The following is a 25,572-nucleotide window of genomic DNA, read 5'->3' on the forward strand; positions in this document are numbered from 1 at the left end:
AAGTGGACTAATGTGCAGTGCGCTCGCTCTCTCTCTCTCACTCTCTCTTTGCACAAGCATTGAGTTACAAGACTGTAGATACTGTTCCTTCAAGGCATATGCACACAACTAAATAGCTGTGAGCAATCTATGACTGTTATTAGTGGATGACAGAATTTTTATACTGTTAATCTGACTGGTTTTAAATGCATAATGCTTAAAAGTGTCATTTCACAATAATGCAAACAGATTTTCATGTTGCATACAGACAAAGAAAAAAAGAATAAAAACAAAGTAGCCTACTGTTTTTCTAACATAACTCCTTTTGACAATTAAAAACATTCTGCAATCTTGCAAAACCAGTTGGTCGAATTGTAGACAGGTGATTCACCTGTCCCCGCCTACTCTAAGCCCCTCCCACTTCCACCAAATAGCCTACTGGACTGCAGACTTTTGAATTAGTGATGAGGAAGTCTAGTTATTTCCGTCGCTGTGCTAGATAGCCAGCCAGTGAACTCACATCAGAGTGAATTGGACATGACCGAACGCTTCATAGGTTCAGTACGCCCTGACTCGGGAACAATTCAGTTCAATCAATGAACGGATCGTTAAGACAGATTTTAAGAACCGGATTCATTAAGATCCGAGTCAAAATAGCGATATAGCTCATTTGACTCGAATCGTTTAACATAATCTTTTATCTGATTCTCTAAATCTGCCTGAACCTTTCTGTCAGATCTACCTGTTGATCTTAGCTATAGTTTAAGTCAAATAAAACGATTCCACTCTATACTGAAAAAAATGTTCTTTGTGTTCGTGTTCTGTAAATTGATCAAATCGAAACTCACCTTAAATTCCACCGACAGCTGAGGCGTGTAATCGAGCGTCCAGAGCGCCCTAACTAGCGATGCCAGCTTCTCTGTCACCTCCCCTCTGACCTCCTCATTCTTCATCATCCCGTTGATCCTCCGCTCATTTAATTCACATTTATACTGCTCCAGACCCAAATACTCTGCCAGAAGTTCAGTGTTACTCAAGCACTGCACCACGGCGTTCATGAAACAGGTGTTTCCGTGATTCTTCAGACCCTGAACTCCCGGAGTTTTCTCGCCGTAGCACCAGGACAGTCTTTCTTTGACAGATCCATATGAAGATGAGGGCGCAGCGGTCTTCCTCGCCGAGTTTTCTCTGTAATTCCCAGAGTTGTGGGCGCTCAGAGTGTCTCCAAACCCACCATCATCATCCTCCGCCGCCGCGTCCGGCTGGTCTGCGTCCCCCAAGTGTGCCAAAGTGCCCAAAGTTTTGACAATCCTGCTCATAAAATTTCCAAGCGATTTTAACGATTTCCTTCTGAATAGCTTTCGGGACTTGTGCGTCTTATTCTTGCGCTTGGCTGATTTGGCTTTGATTGTTTGTTTCCTGGTTTCCCTCGGCGTATCCATGTTCAGTCTGTTGTTTCACCCAAACCGACACGAGAAACAAGTGCACTATGGTGTGAAGACACGGCGCTCCCGCCTGTGCGTCTCGAAAATCTACATCACTAAATCATCACGACGACGAAAAACAGAATGTAAAGGCACCGGTGTCGGCGCCGAGGCTCGTGATGACTAACGCGTCCCCGACATTCCCTATCGCTGATCTCAGCTGAGCTAGTTTCGCTTTATCCATGACGCTCTTACACGCACCTGGAATTACACTAGTCTTAACTCCATGCCTCAGACACAACTCTTGTTCTTTACACCACATCTATACGCGTACTTGTGTGTGGATGACCATTACTCCCTCTTTCTCTGGCTTCTGGTTGGAGAATATGTGTCTGAATGGTACAAACACGGCTTTCTGCCCTCCCACAATGAATCTTATTAGCCTGGTTTACTTTGAACATGTATTGGGAGAAATGCAAATGGAAATGAATAGTCCACAAACGGAAGTTTATCTACACGTGTAGCTATTCACCTGCTTCATTGCCACGCTGGTCACCAATATTTTCCCTCTAAACACAAACAGACATTGCATATTTTATGTATCTAATTAATGTCCTCATTCAGATAAAGCCTTCTTTAAAAGATGTTATATGGCACAAGCTATTGGAATATTCCTGTAAACATACAGTATAACCACATAATCTGAATAAACTCGCTCTTTCGAACGATTATATCACACAGGAATGTGATAATATACAATATTTAGTTTATGTCACTTATACAAATGAGTCTGTCTAAACCGGAATATTTACATTAATTTCAGAATATTTCTTCTATGTTCAGAATATGTGTAAATGCAGATGATGTTAAATATTCTGAGGATCATTCATATATATATATATATATATATATATATATATATATATATATATATATATATATATATATATAGATATATATATATATATATATATCCTTGTACTTCCAAATTATTGGCTCAGTGCCACTTATTCGACTTGAAGATAACTTCAAATGATTTAAAGACATGCCATAAAAATATGCTAAAACAAATAAAAATCCAAATGTTTCTTATTTTAATTCATCTTTTCAGCAACTTTTTATGTTTTTATTTTTTAGGGTTTCCTTGAGGAGCTAGTGAAAGCGTAGATTGTATGATAAATATTCTGAGGTTCATAAACAATTATGCCACCACTGTGGTGTGTCTTTTTGCAAAGCATTAGGGGCCCCCTATTGCCTTGTGTGCTTTCTTTTAAAAGTTGGTCCATGATTCATATTCATGTCTAGAATCATATTTATGTATTTTCAACTGTAGACCCATTGCACCTATTAAGCAAGGAAGAATGAGACCAGATAAACAATAAAAAGTAAACTCAGCACAAAATTTTACAGACTTTGTTTAGCCTGTATAATACCAACATTTATTTATTGACACTCTCTTCCATGTTCCTTCTCTTATCAGACACCCTGTGCAGGTTTATCCTCTGATAGGTATCTTTTTTAGCACACACCTTACCTTCAAGACAGGTAAATACAGTTTGTATGACTACTGAGATCAATTTGGAATGGATAGCCCACTGACTTTGTTACTGTATGTCTTTAAATCAACAACAACAAGGTCATTGAATTGTCTGATCTTTGTCATCTTTGGTGTAGGCCATACCAAATAAAATAAGCAGAGCAACCACTTTTCTGAAAATATATGTGGCCGAATATCCTTACTGTTAGGGGTTAAGATATTCATTATTGAGTCTGTTCCTCTGAGGTGAGAGGAAATTTGGGACAGGCACATTCAGATGCAGGGTTCACACACCGTGCTGTATTTCTCCAAACCTCCCCCGCCAGCTCTCTGGAGTTTCTCAGGTGATATACAGTATTAGCTGACAGCGCAGTTCACAAAAAGTCCTCAGAAACTGGGGCTCCAGGCTGCTTTATTTCAATGAAATGACCGGAATTGGACTGTTTAATAGTACCTTTAAATCTCGCAAGAATTCATAACCTAATTCTCAATACAATTATTTGCAAGAAAAAGAATTGGAAGGTAACCATTTGTCTTTTCTGGGTTATATATATATATATATATATATATATATATATATATATATATATATATATATATATATATATATATATATATATACCATCAGAATAGTGTCAGAGCTTCAGTAATTTGTCATCTCTACCTGAAAGAGAGATTTGATGTTTAGCATTATAAGCAGGGGCGTCTCTGGGGGGTAGGTGATGGGGTGGCGGGGGTTGTTGGTGTCGCTGGGAGTGCATAGGGCCCAGAGTTCCGGGGGGCCCACGATCGCCTACTGGCCAAGGGGAGCTCCGGGACATTCCATTCTACTAGTGGGCCAATCGCCGAAATTAGGGAGACCTCCCCTATATTAGGCGCTGTTTTTGACGAGCGTGCGTCGCACTTCTGCCACGATTTATAAGTATAATAAACAGCACAAGTCGCTTGATCCATTCAGATGTGACACAGAATTGTTATACAGTCATGTGATATGAGAACATTAAAGGTTCTGTAGTGATGCCGGCTGAAAATAGCCACGACAATATTGGAAAACGCCAATAGGCTTGTCAATTCAGCACCATGGTGATTTATGGTGTATTTATGGGGCACAAATGTATTTATTATAAATGTTACTGTTATTACATATTGGAGAATATTTTAATTTTATAGAATGTGTTTTGAAATTTCTTCATGTTTATCTATTTATTTATTTATTTTTACTACAAATTTTATAGTTTATTATTCCTTATATTTATTTTAAAAACCATATAACCATGGTAATGAGGACCATGGTTTTACTTCTTGTGACGACCATCCTACTAATACTTGTCAGCTCAACTCTGGATTCTAAGCAAGAACATCTTTCTTTTTAGACGTTTAGTTCTAATGAATTTCAATTGAGGTAAAATGTTAATTCAATAAGGGCCTGATTAAAGATAAATATCAGCGTCTTACATAAATTAGGTGCTTATTATTTACAAATAATACATTTCTAAAAGGGAGATTCACCCAAAAATGAAAATTGTCATAATTTGCTCAAGCATCATGCCATTCCAAACCTGTATGGATTTCTTTCTTCTGTGGAACATTATTTGAGAAATTGAAGGAATTTTTGTCCAGAAATCAAGGGTAACCAAAAATGGTTTGATAACATGCTAAAAAAAAATCTTTAAAAGGTATTTGGAACGACATGAGGGTGAGGAAATGGTGACAAAATTTATTAGCAGTAAGTTTCCAGCAGTCTAGCTCAAAATCAACGCTTTACTGTCAAGTGCTTTTATATGTGACAAAAATGCATTATTAAGTTTGTTGCATTTGTCTTGAATTCAGTAATATCTATCAGTATTTGTTTCTGTCCTGTAATTTATTTACTTCAATTTAAGGGCCTATGACCCATCAAAACATTCAAGGGGGAATTTGTGGGCCGGATGGGCTCGATTTGTCCAGGGACAAATTTTAACCCCAGTCCAGGTGTTAAAAACAGTACAGAGTAAAAAAAAAAAAACTTTACTACCCACCCGAACATGATTCTGAGGGGACCTCATAGCAAATTCAGTGCACAGGGCCCAGAAATCCTAGCGATGGCCCTGATTATAAGTGCAGAAAGCGACATGAATATGCACTAAAATCAGAAATGTTAGCTTAGCACCTCATCAACTCAAACTGTGAAACTCATTTAAAAATAACTGCTGGGATCAGTTTGAATTCTGCAAGCGTTTATTTAGACCTGGTGAGCAGACATTTATCCAACTGTTTCGCGAATGATACTTTTCAGCACTGTTATAAATACTTCTGTTTATACTGTTTATTGTGCCACCTGTTGTTTCTGTTACATCTGCCATATGACAGAAGAATGACTTCACTGTATGTGAAAAGATGCTAAAGGTACCTACCAGTCACAAAATATTTTCCGTCTTCAGAAATGTGCATGCCATTTATAGTTCCAGACAAGGAGCCCTCGAGTTCTCTGACTGCAGAACCATCTAAAACCTCCCAGTAGCCAATCTGTTCCATGGTAAAGACTGCATTTCAAAAGTCCTATTCTTGTCCAGATCTTAGTTTTAATGGTGGTATAATAAATAAATAAATAATCATGTTAATTATATAAAATAAAAATCCAAGATCCAACAATTCAAATAATGAAGAAAAAACAATGTAAATTCTCAGCATGCACTCAGGTCATAACATCAAAGAACTGATGTAATCGCAACAGAAATATCAAGATGTAATTTGTTATAGTGCAACATAAGAAAAAACAAATGGCTCCAAGCCTTCGATTGTTTTTGGTCTTGGGTTGTTGCATCTGAACCTGTATACAACAGATATTACATAAATCTAATTCCTGGTGACCACTGAATGCATTTCAGCAGTAATGGAGATGTTCACTGTTGTGACATGGCTTTCCCTTTTTTTGATAATTTGATTATTCATTAAAAAAAAGAAACAAAGAAGTTCTTTTTATTCATTAAAATATACTGGCAGAATGTATCGAACCTCATACAGTACTTATGATACTGTGCTGAAAACAAATGAAAAAAAAATAAGAGAGAGAGAAAAAATATGATTTATGACAGAGCAATTCTATCAAGTTTTAAAAGGTTTGAGCACTGTTAGAACTGCAGACAGAGCAGGTCTGGAACGCCTCATTGAGATGGCTTTTTCCCAGCAGGCTTTGCGCCAGCACTGGGTATCCTGCATGACCCCAGCATTGTGTCCTTCCTTTCAAGTACTGTACCTACTGTGCTGGATTTGGCTGCTTTTCCTGGACAACAATGGACTCACATTTGTGTTTATTTGGCTACAGTCTGGAGTATTATTAATTACTGCTATTAGATGGTACATTTAAACCAAACAGGGTTGTTCTTTGTCCAACTGCAGCAATTCTTTAATCAAAATGTTGCACACTTTCCTTTAATACAATTGTTGATAATAAATTGTGCTACTTGCCAAAAATATAAGGTCTTGAAATAAAACAGAACAGCTCCATGCTCTAAAATCTTTACTCTTTTTTTTTCTAGATAGTAAAGGTGTCATTCTTTCCTCTGCTTCAGTGTTTACACAGCCGCAAACACGTATGCTAATAAACCGTGGTCTTTAAATGGGCACTGATGCTGTGCCCTAAGAATAGCAGATGGACTATTTGGCACAGAGTAGAATGAGCAGATCCTACTACATCCACAGGAGACTGGGTGAGCTTTCTGTCAGCTTGTTGTTGTGCACACAGTATCTATTGGTGGGTTTTTTTTTTTTCTGTCAACTCTCTCACCTATCTGTCACTCTTTCCTTCTAGCCACATTTCTCTCAAACACATGTCAGTACATCAGTCTAGATCAGTCTAGTCTTGTACCTTTCTGTCAGTGCCACTGGTGATGATCTGGAATTCCTCAGGGTGGTAACATACAACACCATTTGATTCCATACAAACCTCCTGGATGGGAAATGAGACAGATGAGGACACAGACAGATATGGTTAAAGGTTACAACAAACAGAATGTTTTGTTTTTTTCACAAAGCAAATCTGCACTTTGAATATTTGGTTCAAGTGAGGGTGGTTGATTTAAATTTTTAACACATGACAAGCTTGTGCACAGAGGAATAACTTGTGGGTAAGACTTTTTGCTCAGTATATCTACATTAAATATCTATGATTTGATGCTTTTCAAACTTACACCAGGTCCAAGATGATGCAAGCTATATCAGAAAAAAATAATAAAAAATTCTACTTTTTACACGGCTCTTTAAAATTTGATTCTGACTGGCCAGCTGTGCCAGGACAAATATGGTTGTATAATGAAAGCTAAACTGTGTATCTGACCGTTATCAAAGGCAACTAATTTCTTACGTTCAGTACGCTACAGTTCAAATGTTTCAGAAAGACTTTTTTAAAAATGTTTTAAAAGAAGTATTTTATGCTCACCAAAGCTGCATTTGAATGCAAATACAGTAAAAACAGTAATACTGTGACATTTTATAACAATTTAAAATAACTGTTTTCTATAATATTTAATATAATTTGAATATATTTTAAAAAATAATTTATTCCTGTGATGGCAAATCAGAATTTTCCAGAATTCTCCCTCAGAAATCATTCTAATCTGCTGAAACATTTCTTAGTATTTAATAACATTTATTTGAATTGGAAACCTTTTGTATCATTATGAATGTCTTTAATGTAACTTTTTAAATCAATTTAAATAATCCTGGCTCAATAAAAGTATTGAAAAGTACTGTACACAAAAAATTACTGACCACAAACTTTTGAACAATAATGTATTTGTGCAAGTTTTATTTTTTATCACGCTGCATGCTTCTTTTTCTCAAAAACGCGTATCTTCCCCTCATTCCAAGCTGACAAAAAAAAAGTTATCAAATAAAGTAAGCTTGGTCAGCTGCAAATGAATTGTTTGGGACTCTAAATGTGTTAAACGATGAATCAATTAACATATTTGTGCATAATTTAAAAATAAATAATTATTTTTAAATTTTTCATTTGTATAATTAATTACCGAATTCACCCTGTGAAATAAATATTGGAGTTTTGTTACTTGGTAGACTATGTCTATTATCTATGTAAATATACATTTAAAATAATTTTGTTAAAAAAAAAATCATATATATATATATATATATATATATATATATATATATGTGTGTGTGTGTGTGTGTGTGTGTGTGTGTGTATCCATATATAGCTGTCCTGCATAAAGCCCAGAGTGTTGCATGTTATGTTGGGTACCGTCATACGCTGAAGCTCCTTGGAGGACTCAGCATGCCACACTCATATATCATTCTGTGAACAGGTGGCAAAGAGCTCTGACGTCCCACTGTTGCGAGTAAAAGAGAGATGAAGGAAGAGGATTTGATGAAGGGTTTTACTAAGGACTCCGATATAAAGCTTATGTCTCCCTCAAGTGGCAGAAGGAAGGTGCTCACAAAGCACTGAAGTTGTATCACTTAGAAAGTGAAGGCCACATTTTTTGCAGCACTGTTATGATTTGTAGCAATGAGTTCTGGTTTGAAGTCAGTGTAGCCTAAAATGTAGATCTGTGCTGCTTCTGTCCCGATGTAGAACTGCTGCCCGTCCCCATGCAGGGTCACTGATGTCACCCCGCCCTCCAAATGAACACTCCTGTTACAAATGATTAGTTAGCCATTATTAGTTACTGAATGAGAGGAAGGAAGAGAGAAAGAATAAACAACAAAGGAGGAAAACAAAAAGCAAAAAAAAAAAAAAAAGAGGAAATAAGGGACCACAGCTGTTGAACAGCCTTGTTTTTAGGTTCACTTTCAGAATATCCCCACTAGTAGTTCCACAGTAGAAATGATCATTATCATCATTTGGGACCTGCAAGGTAGGAAAAACATTTACATTTATTAATGTTCTATATACCAGCTTTAGACATACAATTCGTTTTTATTATTATTATTATTTTCAAACATTGATTTTGCCATTAATTGTTTTTACTGCTATAATTGTATGCACAAAAAGGCCTCCAACAGATGGTATGGTCTACTGTACATGTTTCAGCTTTGCAATCACAGTTTTTAATTTGTTTTTATTGTATTTATTGTATTGTAATGCAACCTTGGGAAGCATAAGAGATTTCATATTAATGTGAGATTAAGTGTGAATCATTATACTATGAAAGTTTTGTTTTAGATCAAAAAGGAAATGTTTCTTGTATGAACGATTACCATAAAATTGGACTTACTTCCCAGCAGAGACATAGATTTACATACATTTGAAAATTCTGTAAGTGTCAAATGATTATCCCAGGGATAGACGAAGATGTGGAAAAGTTCATTCCGAATGGAGAGGAATCTCTTACGAAATTAATCAGGGTTTTACTACACATAAAACCAAAATGGTTACTATAGACAGACCTTGATGATTAAAAGGTCATTGTTTGTTTTTCCCGTCAGTAACAAAAGCTCATTTTTTTACTTGATACTTAATTTGTATATGTTCATAAAGAGGTTAAATGAAAACATGTAAAATTGGCCTTTTAAGAAAAACAATTCCAAACTTTTATTTATCTTTAGATGAAAAGTTTCTTATTTATAAACCATAATTGCTTGTGTGTAATGTGTTAAGGACATAATATAAAAATATATATCTTAAATATAAAATACGTAAATAGCTGTAAACTGCTTTGGAGTAAGAGATTGTAAAGAGTGGCAAGGGTGGACAACTCTGGCCCCCGAGGACTGCTCTAGAGTTTAGCTTCATCCCTGATCAAACACACCTGCTTGAAATTTTAGTAAACTTGAAAACTTTGATTAGATTTTCCAGTGTGTTTGATTTTGGTTGGAGCAAAAATCTTCAGAACAGTGGACCTTGAGGGGCAGTTAACCACCCCTGCTTTGCTGTGTCAGATATGTCACTTTGACTACAGCTGATTGGGTCAGTTTTGATTTACCCAGAATTAAACCTGCTCAAAAGCAATTAACAGTCTAAGATACCATGGCAATAAGCATAGCTAAAACCCAGTCTATCTTCTTGAGCCCGAAAAAACAGTGTTTGCTTAAACTTACCTGGGTAGCCATTAACTTACTTCATGCAAAAAAAAATTATTTTACTTACCTTTCATCTAAATATTTACACATTGATTTACATTTTCACTTTATTTACCACCACCATTAATTTCACTTGCATCTCTCTGGTTTAAAAGTTCTCTATTTTAATGTTCAATATTCAATAAACTGCTGCTTGAATACTGCCTTTACAAACTTTATTTATTCCAGAAATACAGTAAACAACAGTAGTACAAACATTAAAATAATCTAACAAGTCATATATATATATATATATATATATATATATATATATATATATAATATAATGATACAACACATAAAAAAAAATAATAATATATAGTAATAATAATAATAATAATGTGGAAATTTGAATCTTAAATCTACAGGGTTTTCTTATGTTCATATTGCAGTAGCACAACAATGTACATGTAGTCCTACACTGCAGACAAAAAACTGCTTTAATGTCCTTAGCTCTGTCTCAAGGCTTGATGACATTTGTTAGTGTGACCGTGTGGACAGTGAACACATTTCCTCCACAGTCTTCACTGTGAAAGCAGCGGTGGAACAAACAAAGAATGCTGGATTCCCCACACCTCTAGAGACTGGATCTTGAAACATCCCCTGCAGAGAGGTGGACTCTCAAACGTATCACAGTGTTCAGAACAGCCAGCTGACAGGTCAGCCTGCAGGTGCAGAGCATGGCCACCATCACCACCTGCAGGAAAGAGACCACACATAAAGAGCTGTAAGTAAAGGAGTGTAGCCTATACACAACATTTATTCTAAATTTAGGAAGAGGCAGTTTTTCCCAGTAATGTTGACACATAGGCAGCGTTCCAGCACGTTTGTAGGTGAAATGTGCATTCAGGGCATCCAACTATTACTCTGAGAGGTAGCCATGTTGTTTATAATAACAATAGGGGATAACTGAGCCTGAATTACGTGCTGAAACCTTTCTTGTCTTTTGAGATAGATAAAAAAAAAAAAAACACAGCTCACCAATAAAAAGTGTCTCATCGTCTCCTGCCATGAATTTGATGTTTGAAACTGTGCAGAATGATTCAAACTTGTATCTTTGATTCTGAGAGAGTCCAGTGGGTCTGTCCAAATGAGTGCTTATCAGAGAACTAGTCGAGAGAGTTTGTTTCTGATGAGAGGAATCACATTTGTCCGACATCCCAGAGATCTGCATCACTGTACGCTGATACCTTTCCATTCCTGGTCGTAGCTGAAAAGTTGATTCGATGAAATTATTAATTTATTTGTTATTTACCTCAAATCATATATCATACAATGCAACATGCAATATAAAGCTCAACAAATCAGTTGAATCAGATGGCAAAATGTAGAACTTACTCACAGTGAAAACAAACACTCTCCTGTGCCAAAGAACTTAAATGCCTTTTCATCACAATTCTTCTGAGCCCAATCAGAGGACAAGAAAGCCCCACAAATCTGTGTTGCCATGAGGCCAAGCATAAGCAAATCAAAATGTAACAAAATACTGCAATTTCAGTATTTTCTGTTAGATTTTGTATAAAAAATAAGGCATAGATACCTCCTCATCTGCAGTTTTCAACAGTAAAACAGTTGGATCGTGCCCCTCAACTCTGGAATAAAACCTAGCAGGAAAAAAAAAATAAAAATTACACACACACACACACACACACACACACACACACACACACACACACACACACACACACACACACACACACATATATATATATATATATATAATTTATTTTTGATATTTCTGAATGTGAAGCACAATATTTTAAACGTATACTGTTTAAAGGTTTTGGTTCAGTAAGATTTTTTTTAATTGTACATTTATTCATCAAGGGTGCATGTCAAAAGTGACAGTAAAGACGTTTCCATTGCTATAAAAATCTATTTCTAATAAATGCTGTTATTTTTTACTTTACTTTAATCAAATAAAACAAAAAAAAAAAAAAGTCAATCATGTTACACAAAAAAATATCTAAAAAAAAATTTTTACCACAGTTTTCAACTGTGATTATAATCAGAAATGTTTCTTGAGCACCAAATCAGCATATAAGAATGATTTCTGAAGGATCATGTGACACTGAAGACTGGAGTAATGATACTGAAAATTATTTATGAGTATATTTACTATTATCTATATGTATGTTTAAATATAGTTTAACCATTTAAACAAAACAACAGTTTTAGCTTATTAACTTATATTTTTAAATTATGAGGTTACTGTATATTGATAGTATTATTCATGTAAGAGTGCCTCTGTAGAATTGTAATAACTTACGAGGAGAGACTTCTGCCATGAACATGTGTAGCGAATAGCTGCACAGGACTGAATAAAGCAAATCGCTCTGGAATCCAAGCCCAGACCACCCTCATCTCTGTTTCAGTCACTACAGAGGAGCTGAAGGCCTGAAAATCCATAGCTTGGAATGAGCTTAGGGGGAAAAATGATATTTGTTGCAGTTTTACAATAAAAAAAAAAAATACATAAAAAAAAATAATAAAAAAATTTTTTAAAAAAACAAATAATAAATACAGAGAACACAAAAAAATGACTTCACAAACTCCTCACCTCTTATTGAGGATGTCCTTATGAATTAGTGCCTCCTTGTTGGCATTGAAGAGATAAGTCAGCTCTTTGCGTGTGGGCATCTGTAAACTAAAAGCCCTCTGAAGTAGAGAGTCAATAGTAATGTGCTGTCCCACATTCTGCACATAATTCTTCATGTCCTGTCTGAAGTCATCGACATGGGCAACTCGTGAAGACACGGAGATCTTGTAAAGACTGAGTAGAGCAAGAGCTACACGGTATAAAACTTTGTAGCCCTCCATTAGATAGACATCCAGCACTCTGATAGCGTATGTGAAAGGTAGATCTGTGAAGATCCACATGATCCAGTCAGAGTAGAACTCAAACAGGTTCTGGTGAGAGCTGGCTATTAGCTTCCGGATTCCCCTGCAGTATTTATTGGCAAGGTCACCAAAAGTCATGCATGAGGCATGTGAAGTGAGGAAAGTCTGGTCAATGTAATGCTTTTTAGGGTCTGTGTAAGTCACAAGGGAACAAATACTGTGGAAACACTGGGCTTCATCCTTACTGAAGTGCAAGAGAAGAGACACCAGAGCCGGCAGAATGGGACAGAAGCTGACATCAGGAAAATGGAGGTTTATACAAATGAGAATTCTTTTCACTGAATTCAGACCTGCTTTATTAAGGCAGTATCTGGGAATTTCCCCATTCTCCATAAACTTTGGGAAAGGGTGTGTGCTTGTTTGAAATTCCCCAAAAATCTTCCCAACTAAGGCATGGTAAGTGTCCACGTCAGCGACGGTGGATGTGCTCTCGATGCTCTGGATGATGTGCTGGTAAGCCTTGGCTCTGAGAGTATGAGGCATGGACCAGAATCCTGTACGGCCCATTGCTTTGAGCTCATAATGATCACTTGAGAGGATCTTCCTATAACAGATGGCTGCTTCTGGATCAATCTTTTCCCAGTCTACATACTGACCATATTTCATCCCAGAAGAAGAGCTTATCTCCCAGTTATCCACCTCAGAAACGGTCATCATGGATACACCCTTTAAACTTTCTTTATTTCCTGTTAAAATGTTGAAAAAATAAATGACTGCAGCATGACTTGAACGATAATAATATTATAACTTATGTTTCAAACCATAGAGGAAGTTTAACCCTGAATTATAAATATATTAGTCAAAATAAATTGTTAATCTAATTTATTTATTTATATATTTATTTTGTCATCTAAAGCTACAGAATCCCTCATACACTCTTAAAAAATAACATTTTTTTTTTTCTTTATTGGCATCTATAGTTCCTTGAAGAAACTTTCTATTGCACTAAAGATTCTTTATAGTGGAAAAGGTTCTTTAGATTATAAGGTTCTTTAGATTATAAGGTTCTTCACATCAAGAAAAAAATAAATAATAATAATTAGCTTTAGGGAATCAGCTTATCAGCTCATATAAGAGATTTGGTTGGCCATTGTCAGCTGATATTGGATATTTCAGTATACATTTCTACTCATTTCTGCTATTTTTTATATTATACTAAACACAACTTATAAAAGTAATAATAAAAGTAATTATTAAAGTGAAGTGACGTGTTTCCAACGTGTGGTGAAACAATCTCATTCACTCACCTGTAAGATCCTCGCTGGCTCGTTCGCTTGAGTTTCCTTTAGGTCTTTTGATCGGAGGCTTTGCAGTGATTTTAGTGTTTCTTTTGCCATCCTCACTGAGTAGTGATCTTGCTCTTGGTCTGATATGATTGCATCTGCTAAAATCATCCTTTCCTGCATCATCAGAGTCACAAACATAGAATGATCTTGAACGAGGTCTTATGTGGCTTCTGTCCTGGTCAGTGTTTCCTGTTGAGTGTTTTGTTTCCTCAGAGCTGTAAAGAGATCGGGAACGGAGTCTGCCGCAGTTTGTCTGGTCTGCATACTGTGAATTATTGCCATCCTCCACATTCCAGACATTCTCATTAGTAGAGCCAAAATGGGCACATGCAATATTTGAAGTAACCTGGAGCATTGCCCCAGCTGCTCATTTCAGAGAGACTTTCAAATTAAGTTCACAGTAGGTTTGTTGTTCTCTTTGTGATGCCCTGAGACACCTGGGTTTTGTTCAGATGATGTAACTGTCAGGTGACCTGCCCAGGTGGCTGTAGTACAACTGCATACACAGTGGAAAATTTCAGATGGTTTCTGTTATTTTTTTGCAATCACCTGTGACTATAAGCACTTGAGTATGAACACTTGTAATAAAACCAATGATATAACAGCATGACAATGTTATAAAAGCAGTCAACTTCAACATTTCTTGTGTTGCATTTATTCTTATTATGAAGCCAAAAGCATAACATCATTGTCACAAGATCAAAATTAGCATGGATGTATGACTAAAATATATGGTAATAAAAAACATATATTAGAACATCTTTGTCAATTAAGAATCACACGGTTCTCAAAGCTGTTATAACTCCTCTATATGAACTTAATTTAACATAAATCCCTCTGAGGTTAGAAACAGAAAATCTGTCTTCTTGAAGTGTCACAGAATGTTTATACCAGACACATTTTTTTTTTTCCAGGAAATTCTAAAAGTCAGTTCTGTTTTCAACACACTGTTATTTACTCAGACACATATATGTTTGGATGTGAAACAAAATGGTCAGGCTCAAAATGGGGCATGATAGCATTAAATAAGATGCTAAACCTGCTTGTTTTGTTAGAATGTTAAATTTTAACACTGGTTAAGGTTTATCTTATAAACATGTTATGTTATAAATATATTAGTATGCTTTCATGAAAATTGCCCCACTGTGTATTATGCTTATTCATCTTCAATCTCACAGTGCATATTTGTCCAAATACAAACATCGATAAAAGAATACAATGCTTAAACAGAGTTATGAAAATTACAAGAATTTATTCATTTATTTATTTATTTATTTTTCCCAAAAAATCCAACACACTGGATAAATCCACACTTGGAAGGGAAGGAAGACACGTACATAACTGGTAGACCCGACAAAAGAGGAACGCACAGACTGGAACTAAATACATGACTTAACAAGGCAATTGGGAGTAACACAGGTGAACAGAAGACTAATTAAGAGACAACAGGGACAGGAACAGGAATGACCAAATAAGGGCACATGAGGGAGAAACACAACAAAGACAGTCCAATCCTGACAAAAAGTCGGGCATACAGGATGTTAGCACTAAGCACAAAAGATCACTCAACCGAGTTAGTCAACTAATATTACAATAAAGAACATTTCTGAAACATTATAGTTTTAGCCCCTGATGTAATTTCAAAATAAAAGTGCATTTCAAATCCAAAAAGTGCATCTCAAACCAAGAAGCATTTATTTAAAAAAATAAAGCTCAAATACCTTTATATAACATTGTATTACAGTATATAATAAAACATTTCACAGGAAGAAATTATACGGACAGATATTAAAATATGAAACAATGTACATTGTTTAAACTTCAAAAATAATTAATGCTTTAATAATGAAATGCAACAATTCAAACATTATAATTAAAAACATTTGTCAATATTTTTAATGTAGACAATGTAAAGACAACAAACATTATCGGTCATATTATCATATAGGCACTCAGAAGACCATCCTTTACACTAACGTCAACTAAGGCCAATTCTATTCAGTGCCATTAAGCTTTACAGACAGGTGTTTCCCAGTGTTTCTTTTTGTTGAATGAGATTTTCATGCAAGAAACTTTATGATGTTCTTAATAATTTTAGGAGGATAATGTACTTTGAAATTATGCTAAAATTGAATGTTTTTGCATGGTAAAAACATTAAATGAGATCAGTAAATAAGCATTCCCATGCAGTTCTTGACATCAAAAGCAGAACAACATCCTCAATTAACAAAAGTGGTCCTCGATTCAGATGTTATTTAGTTTTACTCTCAGGCCTTTTACTCTTTTGTTTTGCCAACTATTATATTTTGACAGACGTTGGCAAAAGAATCGATCTTGTCTTGACTGCTCCTCGCAGCTAGAAAGTATGGCTGTAAACTTCGACTCAGAGTCAGATCAACATCACTTGTAAAGATGACAAAAATGAAACATAAAAAGCAGATTAAACTTTCAACCTGTCTCTTAAACATTTGCATGTAATTAAAAGAAGATTGCAACACTATGCTTTGACTTCCAACTGTTTGCAAAGCCTATGTTAAACACATTTTGTGCCATTTATGAGAAGTATGCCCTTATGTAGCAAACAGTGACTGACATGCCATGAACAGATCTGAACTTGCCATGGGAGGAATAAAACGAAAAAGACAAGGATGAAGAGATTCCTTTAGTACACTTCCAATTAAATATCCACTCTTAACAATCTTTATTTGTAAGAAAGAGAAAATCTGTGTGCGAAATCAGTATCAATATTAAGAACATAGCATCTCTATACTGCAATTAGTTGTTCTCCAAGTAGACTTAATGCAGACTGTGGAGTAGTGTTTGTAAATAGGTTTTTATCCACACTTTTTTTTATTATTATTATTATTCTTGGATAGTGTACAATGGCTTTACAATAATCAACCTTCATTAACATCATTTATTGACTTCCCGTTACCTCTAATAAACTGTGAAGATCTGTTTAGGTTGCATGTACAGTAATGTGTACAGTAATTTATAGACATTTTTATGATGACATATTTTATGATTTTTGGGAAATGCCCCGCCTCTTCACCAGTAAGAGAATGTTTAAACATCAAAGAGGATAATCTTTACAAAAGCCATCTAATATTATTAATATAAATTGTTTGAATTGATTAGAAGTCTAACATAACCACTAGCCTATTGGGAAAATAAACATTTTAATATCTCATGTAAATGCAATTATCATTAAAAATCATCTAAGAATCATCCAACAACTGATCTGCTGAATCAACAACTCCTTCTACAGGTTTCATCGTTAGATGCCAAGGCGTCTTTACGAATGTGTTATTTCAAACTCTCAACCAAACCGTTCAAAAACGCTTGTTTATAGCGGAATGAACCTCGAACACCGAACGAACGAAAAGTGATTTTATGAAAGAGCGATTTGTCTTTATGTTAAGAACGGAATATTTAAGGAGTAAATCACCAGTGTTGTTTGGTGTAGTTTTGCTATTGTTTTGTTTGGAACTAATTTCGTTAAAGCAGCAAAAATGAACAGTTCAGTAAACTTTAACAGTGCAGTAAAGTTGGCGACAACATATTCACAGATTCGAAATTCCTAGATCAATATCTTGTGAGCTAAAAAATATTATTACTACACAAAAAATACCTCTTTTCAACTGTAATTACGAAGACTACAACCTAATTTATTACAGTGAAGTTACTGAATATGATACTGAATATAGAATATTTTTAATTATTAAAAAAAACATAAAACATTATGCAGAAGCAAAAAAATTTAAAGCAGTGTTGTAACCTAGGACAGCATGCATGTGTGAATTGAATTTGATGGCATTACAATGCATAGTTAAGTTATTTATTTTTTTCCCCTAATAACAGTGAAATTTGACTATTTTTCATGATAAAAAAAAATCATAAAAATTATACAATAAGATTTTTTTTCCCAATCTAAGTGTTGTAGTAGCCTAGCCTATATAGCCAGCAGGAGAGCAGTGATGTGTGAACTGAATTTGTTGACAGTACAGTGCGTACAGTGAAGTTATTGAATATTTTAAATTACAAAATCATAAACATTATGCAAAAAGACAATTTTCCAAAATTTCTAAATGTGACAGTGAAGTTACTGACTATTTTTTTTTCTAATAACAATGAAGTCATTAAATATTCTTCATAGGCCTATATATATATATCTATATATATATATATATATATATATATATATATATATATATATATATATATATATATATATATATATATATATATATATATATATATAACATTATCACACAATCGTTAATAAATAAATAAATAAATAAATAAATAAATAAATACATAAATAAATAAATAAGTTCAGGAGGGTTTCGTCAGGTAGCTTATGGGTTGAATTCAGTTTTTGTGACTTGGTCTTATTCTTCTCATATAATGACAGCTCAAACCGAAATTTTACGTCTACATATTAATTTATTTGAGAGGTAGGTCTAGTCCTGCAATAAGTGAGATAATGTACCTACATAATGCTGTACATAACCATATTAACCATATTTTATCAAATATTATCAAGATATACGAAAAATACAAAAGCTTGCGAAAGTCTTTTGTAGTCTAAATATTATAGTCATAACGTGTTATACAATTTTAACGTGTTTATGGTTGTAATAGAGTTTACTGTTACTGTGTATTAATTTTGAGTGTACGTGAGATTTTTAATTCAGTCGCTCAGTGTGTCTGTACGAGGCCACCGTCTGACGTCACTGCCAAACAGGAACTAGCACCGTGCTTGTTTATGTCGCTGGTGATTTTGCTCTGAGTTTCTCCTGAAACGCTATTTATAACCAAACCAAAAGTGCTGCAATATGTCTCAGGATTTGTGGTATGCATTTTAAATTGTTTATAGACATGTGAGGTCTACAGTTCTGTATTGCTGAGCTCAGCAAACTTAATTTGTTGTTTAGTTTAGTGGATTTCTATTCAGCCAGATCAGTTCAGACTGAATTTATCCCTGTATTAATTTTCTTTTCTTTTCTTTTTTTTTTCTCGTCATACCCTATACTTTAATAAATGATTTTGTTTACATATATATGTTTTTTTTTTTTTTTTAACTCGGCGAACAGCTGGTATAAATGTTGTCAGGCCGGTTTGCTGAGATTTGTCACATGATTTTGTTGATGACAATCTTGTGATTTAAATTACTGTAAAATTGTTGGTATTGTAAAAAACAGGTGTAAAACTGTTTTACCAGACTTATAGTTTTGTTTTGTTTTATATTATTTAGGTTACAAAATTATGATGCAGCTTGTCGGCAGGCTCAAGAAATTGCAGAAAACATCCATGAAAGAAACAGACTGCAGAGGACTGGAGGAAATACAGCCAAGGTAAAGACAAGGTTTATATATATATATATGTATATATGTTGTACAATAAAGTTAAGCCGTCGGTGTCAGTGATCTTTATGCTCTTGTTGTTTGTTTGTTGTTTGTCTGTGCTTGTAGCTCAACATGACCCTGAGAGCATCATTACAGAAGCTCAAACAGAATATAGCACAGCTCAGGGAGACATTGATTCGAGCTTCTGCTCAACGGCATATGTATCCTTTGCAGAAAAAAAAAAAAAAAATTTACTTAAAACTAATTTCATGCTTCACAAAAAGAGAGTGGAATCCAAAGATTAGGAGAGATAAGTGTGTTGTTATATCTCACTCCAGAAGAAAAATGTGGTATATCAACATTATTCTCATATATTTAAAGACTGTTTTATATTTTACATCAAATTAATGTCTTAAATTTTTGCAACAGTCTTGAGGCTAAAAATTCTCTAAATGATTAAAAACCCACATGCTGGTAGTTTCTTTGTGGAACACAAAATGAGGCATTTCAAACAAATTGTTGTTTTGAGCCTGTTCTCTTCAATAATCCTGTTGATATGGTTCATGAATCAGACTGGTTTTGAAGTTTAACTTACTGGCATTATGATCCAGACAAATAGTTTGTGTGTTTATGTGTATATATATATATATATATATATATATATATATATATATATATATATATTAGGAGCTCATAGTGATGGCAGAACTGGCAGAAAATCTGCCAAATTTTCCTTTCATGTTCCACAAAATAATTATTAGCATACAGGTTTAAATGATATTAGGTTGACTAAACAAACACAGAATCTTAATTTTAGGGTGAACTTCCCTTAAAAAAGAGAAAAAAGCGTGACATCTAATGAGCACCTGTAGGGGGCAGTGTTTACAAACCAATAACCGTGTGGTCTGGAGTAGTGTGTTTGGTGTTGAATGTGGAAGTAATAGTCCTAAACAACTGCAATAAATAAAAGTGAAAATGAATGTTTGGATGGATGTTTATGATGATTCGGCATATTCTGTGATATGAGCATAATTATGCAGTCATAAATGTGTCATTACAAAGCCTTAATGAATAATGTTAGAATGCAAGCTGAAGCAGACAGAAGACAGAACCTCGTTGATGATCTCGCTACCAGAGAAGCGAGACTGAAAGCCTCTTTCAACGGAGAAATCTCAGAAGCTGAGCCTGCAAGGTACATCCATTCTGTGACCACTGAACATTTTTACAGTTGTAGTTTAATGGATAAAAATAAGTCATAGACAGATATACTGCAGGGTTCGTTATATATTATATTTGCAACATTTATTTATTAAAATGCAACACAGAAATTGAGGACATATTGTATTAGTTGCTAATTAAATTTTTAGCAGTTTTGTATAATATCATTTGTTGTGTTGATTGTATATTGGCATTATATCGACGTTATTAGCATCAGCCTTTTGAAAATAGAAGTCATTTTTTAGAAGTGGAAAAAAGATGATTTTAAGTGATTTTAAAATAATTACATTTTAAAAAAATGAAAACTGAAATAAAAAATGAAACATTTTTTATTCTATCCAGCTGTATTTACTAATGACATCCAAGTGAAAGATATAACACCAACACGTAAAAAAAAAATCACTGAGTTGGCAAAAGAACCCCCCCCCCACCTCAGTCAGTATTTTGTTGAACCACCTTTTGCTTTAATTACAGCCTTTAGTCTGTTGGAATATTTATCTACTAACTTTGCACATCTAGACTTTGCAATATTTGCCCACTCTTCTTTGCAGAACTGCTCAGGTTCAGTTAAATTTGATGGTGATCATTTGTGGACTGCAATCTTCAAGTCACTGCACAGATTTTAAGTGGGGTTTAAGTCTGGGTTCTGACTGCCATGCAAGTGAGAGCAGCTGCTTCAGAGTTGCTGTAGGCCTCTTGGTCACCTCTCTGACCAGTTTCCTCTTGGCTCTTTCATCCAGTTTGGAGTGACTTCCTGATCCAGGGAGAGCCTGTGTTGTACCAAATACCTTCCACTTCTTAATAATAGACTTCACTGTGCTTCTAGGCATTCATAAAGCCTTTGAAAACATTTTTGTATCCATCTCCTGACTTGTGCCCTTCCACAAATTTATCCCGGAGATCTATTGACAGTGCCCTGCCACCCATAGTTGATCGTTTGCTATAGTTGCGCTACCAAGGACTGAAATGCTCCAGGAAAGCTCTTTTCAAGCTGAACTAATCAAAATGAGCACAGCTGAGCACAGTTGAAAGTCAGATGGTTTTGTGTGTCATTGAGAAGGTGATTAGCTACACCTGATTGAGTTTACAAGTCATTTTTACTCAGTGATTCCGTTTTTTGTTGTTGTTGTTTTTTTCTGACATGTTGGTGTTATATATTTTTCTTGGATATTACAAGTTGCACTGAGTAAACACAGCTGGATAAAACCAAAAATGTCTATCTTCATTTCAGGCTGCAAAGCAACAAAATGTGATTATTATAAAGGGGGAGGGGGGATTCTTTTCTATACCCACTGTATATATTGGCTAGTGAGTAGTAGTCACGATTTTGCGGTTTGTAAATTACCATTTAAAATTTTAGGGTTGATATGATTTTTTGTTGTTGTTGTTGTTTTTGATAGTCTCTTTTGAAAGCGCTCACCATGGCTTTATTGATTAGATAAAATGCAGTAAAACTCCTATTTTTGTGCAATAATGTTGCAGTTTTGTTTTGTTTTGTTTTAGTACATTTTAATTATTCCTCTGGCAAAGATGAATTTCCCCCAGTCATTATTCCAGTTTTCAATATCCCATGATCCTTCAGAATGCATTCTAATTATTATCAATGTTGAAATATGTACTGTACTGAGTTTACTCTCACTTTTGAACAACTTAGTGCATCTTTGCTGAATAAAAGTTTTAATTTCTTACAATAATAATATTTTGGTGACAAATCAGCAGGATTTGCAACAACAATGTAGAATGCATCACTGAAAACCAAATGTTTATGATTGCAAGGCATAATGGATGTACGAGATCAATGCATTTTCAGTGTCAACACAGCAGTGGCTTGAAAGAGGAAGTGACTGTTCCAAGTGACTGAGTCAGCTGGCTCCGGTCCAGCAGACCATCCTTATTACTGAGGCCTGCATAGTTTGATATTCACTTTAATTTGACGTTTATGCAGAACAACAGTACAGAAACCATGAACTCTGTGCCTAGTTAGTCTACCAGACCGTTTAGGCCTTTGCTTGCCATGTTCCCTTCTTTGCCCTGCAGTAGTATCCCAGTGCTGAGAAATGGCCAGAAATGGTGCGACCTGTGCTAAAAGGGAAGTCTGTGCACACTCTCTGAGGGCTCCAGTTCAGCTTTACTGCTCTGCTGATCAGAGCTGAGTGTTGAACTTCCACCATCCAGACTGTTTACACTTCCCTACCCTCCACTGCGCTCACATCCTCTCTCCAGAATACACCAATCAGAGACTTAATGTGTCACCGCCAATCTTCTGTGTGCTTATGACTCTTAATCGAAACGACAGCTCAGAAGCCGTACTTCCTTAGAGAAATGAGATGGTCATTATTCTGATTTGACCTTCTCGATCAAGGTTATAGGATAGGAAGGCAAAACAACCTGCTAATATAAAAATGTTGTCTTCTTTTTTTTTTGTCTGGATTACTCTTCATTTCTAATCACTCAGTTTAATACAAGCCAGTGTTGTTATTGTAAACATCAACTAAAACTTTTACAATTTTGTATGAACTATGCCTTTAAAATTTAAATTTTCATAAAACTAAAAATCTAAAAATGTGTTTATGATTATTATTCATTGTTATTTAAAATGTGCATAAATAATGTAATTTTATATGAATAAATACTAAAATAACACTGATAAAGGCTAATAGAGAGGCTTCATTTTTCCACAGCAAACCTAATCAGGTTCGATAGATTGGGCCTTTGTGATTCAGTAGGTGGTAAAAGCTGAGAAGCATTTAGTTACTATCTTTAATTGATTAAATTAGTAGACTTTGAGAAATCATCTGTAGGCCTGATCCCTTCTTTTTCTACCCATCTTTGTGGACTTAATCCTCTAATTCCTTAACACGGGAGGGCTGAACTTTTATCTTTATTGGCCCCGATCACGTCGCACTGTTACACTGTGCACACATTTAGCTAAAGAGCGCTAATAAATTACAGTCATTTGATCAAGCTTTTTTAAATACTAAAAAAATTTTTATGAGGGTGTTAGCCTGGCAGGATTTTTAGGGCCTGGATTCATCTCACTGTGTGGCCTTTGTCTGCCAGTGGGGGTGTTAGCTTTGCTTCAATAAGCTGAAATAGCATTTCACTTTTTTTCCATAGGGATAAGACCAGGCTTATGGCATTCGTGAAACAATACCTTTGTGGAATATTAACCTTTAATCAAGCACAGAATGACATGCCGTTCATTTGAAGATTCAGAGTTCCCGACCTGGTGCCCTTACTCTCCTCCCCCAGTTTCCTCTCTTTTATATTTGATCGTGATGCACAAAGTTGTAATTAGTTAAATAGGGCCTCTAAGAGACGAGGTCTGTCTCCAGGTCTCGCTCCAGTGTGATGCCTCGTCTGATTAAAGTCTGCGGGCTCTGCGGGAGGTTAATTGGATAAGTGTTAATCCTCACGCCGCTGAGATGGAGTGGAGGAAGTGGAGAGGGGCTGGCGCAAGCTACGAGTTGCCAAACATGTCAGAAAGATTAGGATCCGCCAGTGACCACTTGTCTCGCTGGCCAGAGGATTAATATCAGCTTGGACTTGGATGGAGCTTAGCTCACCAAGCATGTGAGAAGTAAACTTCCTCGGTGTGAGGAAAGGTGAGAATGAGAGGAACAGATTCAGCTGAAGGCTCTTCAGAGGTTAGCGACCTCTCTGAACCCAAATGAAGCTCCGCTGATGCTGAACTAACTGGAAGAGAAGAGCCATTGTCAAAAACTAGTGCTTATAGTGAGAGGAAGTCATTTGAGTTTTACTCAAATACCTTTTTTGACATGCGATTTCATCTTAACCTGCATGAACAAATGCATATTCCTGAAAGGAAACATTCTCAGTATAAAAAATGGTTATAAATCCTTGATATGGGTCAATGACATATATGAGTGCCCAGGATAAAGCAAAAATCTCTTTAAAAATGTAGTTTAATGCACATGTGTGTTCTTTGTATTTATGTTGGAAATATGGCATTTTCAACAAAAGTTTTGATTTAATTACTCAAAAAAAAAAAAAAAAATCTAATAAAAAATACACTCTTTTTCCTTTCACTTAGAATACATTTAGGTTTACACATCTTCATCAGTCATTATTTGCTGTAAAGTGTTATGAGCTTTTAAGTATATCTTTTTTAATGTAAAATGTGTTTTATACAATTATTATTACTTATTAATTAATAAATATCTTTGTTGCATCATATGGCAATTTAAAACCTTAACTAATCTTGAGTTATTTAAAAATGTCAAATTATTAAAAATTTTTAAAGAGTTGTGAGGGTCTGCAGCCGTCCTCAATTTCCTATTTTAAATATTTTTTATTTTCACATGTTGGTCGCAACCACATGACTTGGACTTTGATAATTGTTATTTTTTCAAAGATTAATTAAGCAGTGAAGTGTCATTAAATGCTGAAATATTGTTCCAAACTAGTTTAGAATTTAATTCTTGTAATTAATGTATTCGTGATGGACATTTTCAGCTTTGGATATTTATACTACTTGATACTATTTCCGATATAGGCTCTGAACCTACAGGAAGCAGGACACCCGTGTGAGCTAGTGACCGGCTCATAACTCTCTGCGCGATGCTGAGCGCTGATAGTTTTTCCAGAAGAGCCTTTAAACTTCAATTCTCTCTGCGAGCTGTCCAGGAACCTCAGGGGGAACAGGTTTCATACATTAATCAAAGTAAAGTGCAAAAGCACTATGCAGTGTCTCCACTGGATTACAGGCCACTTTTCAGTTTGGCATGGTGCTTTGAAAGCTTGTATAAAAGCCAGAGGCGGTTCATATGCTTTGTGTCCTTGTAACGTAGGGCATGAAAACT

The 25,572-nt window shown here is 35.2% G+C and overlaps 3 protein-coding genes across 3 annotated transcripts in view; 1 reads left to right on the forward strand and 2 right to left on the reverse strand.

Moving 5' to 3' along the window:
- The window catches only part of LOC122145297 (ubiquitin carboxyl-terminal hydrolase 43-like), a 64,856-nt gene extending 63,016 nt beyond the window's left edge, over positions 1 to 1,840 (reverse strand). The window contains exon 1 of the mRNA XM_042758158.1: positions 828 to 1,840. Within this exon, the coding sequence (XP_042614092.1) occupies positions 828 to 1,421 (594 nt within the window). The 5' untranslated portion in view covers positions 1,422 to 1,840. The remainder of the gene's footprint in view (positions 1 to 827) is intronic.
- Positions 1,841 to 10,341: 8,501 nt separating this feature from the next.
- On the reverse strand, positions 10,342 to 14,610 carry LOC109091338 (TBC1 domain family member 24-like). The gene is given in 8 exon segments (XM_042758159.1): positions 10,342 to 10,693; positions 10,978 to 11,206; positions 11,339 to 11,352; positions 11,355 to 11,433; positions 11,537 to 11,600; positions 12,266 to 12,418; positions 12,557 to 13,583; positions 14,145 to 14,610. Coding segments are annotated over 8 exon segments (2,133 nt in total). The 5' UTR covers positions 14,539 to 14,610; the 3' UTR covers positions 10,342 to 10,520.
- Positions 14,611 to 18,894: 4,284 nt separating this feature from the next.
- LOC109091351 (syntaxin-8-like) overlaps positions 18,895 to 25,572 on the forward strand; it is a 61,422-nt gene continuing 54,744 nt past the window's right edge. Inside the window, exons 1-4 of the mRNA XM_042758163.1 lie at positions 18,895 to 19,038; positions 19,441 to 19,540; positions 19,658 to 19,752; positions 20,613 to 20,723. Of these exons, the coding sequence (XP_042614097.1) occupies positions 19,022 to 19,038; positions 19,441 to 19,540; positions 19,658 to 19,752; positions 20,613 to 20,723 (323 nt within the window). The 5' untranslated portion in view covers positions 18,895 to 19,021. The remainder of the gene's footprint in view (positions 19,039 to 19,440; positions 19,541 to 19,657; positions 19,753 to 20,612; positions 20,724 to 25,572) is intronic.

The sequence above is a fragment of the Cyprinus carpio genome, chromosome A6 (genome assembly GCF_018340385.1).
Source record: "Cyprinus carpio isolate SPL01 chromosome A6, ASM1834038v1, whole genome shotgun sequence".
In the NCBI taxonomy this organism is placed as follows: domain Eukaryota; kingdom Metazoa; phylum Chordata; class Actinopteri; order Cypriniformes; family Cyprinidae; genus Cyprinus; species Cyprinus carpio.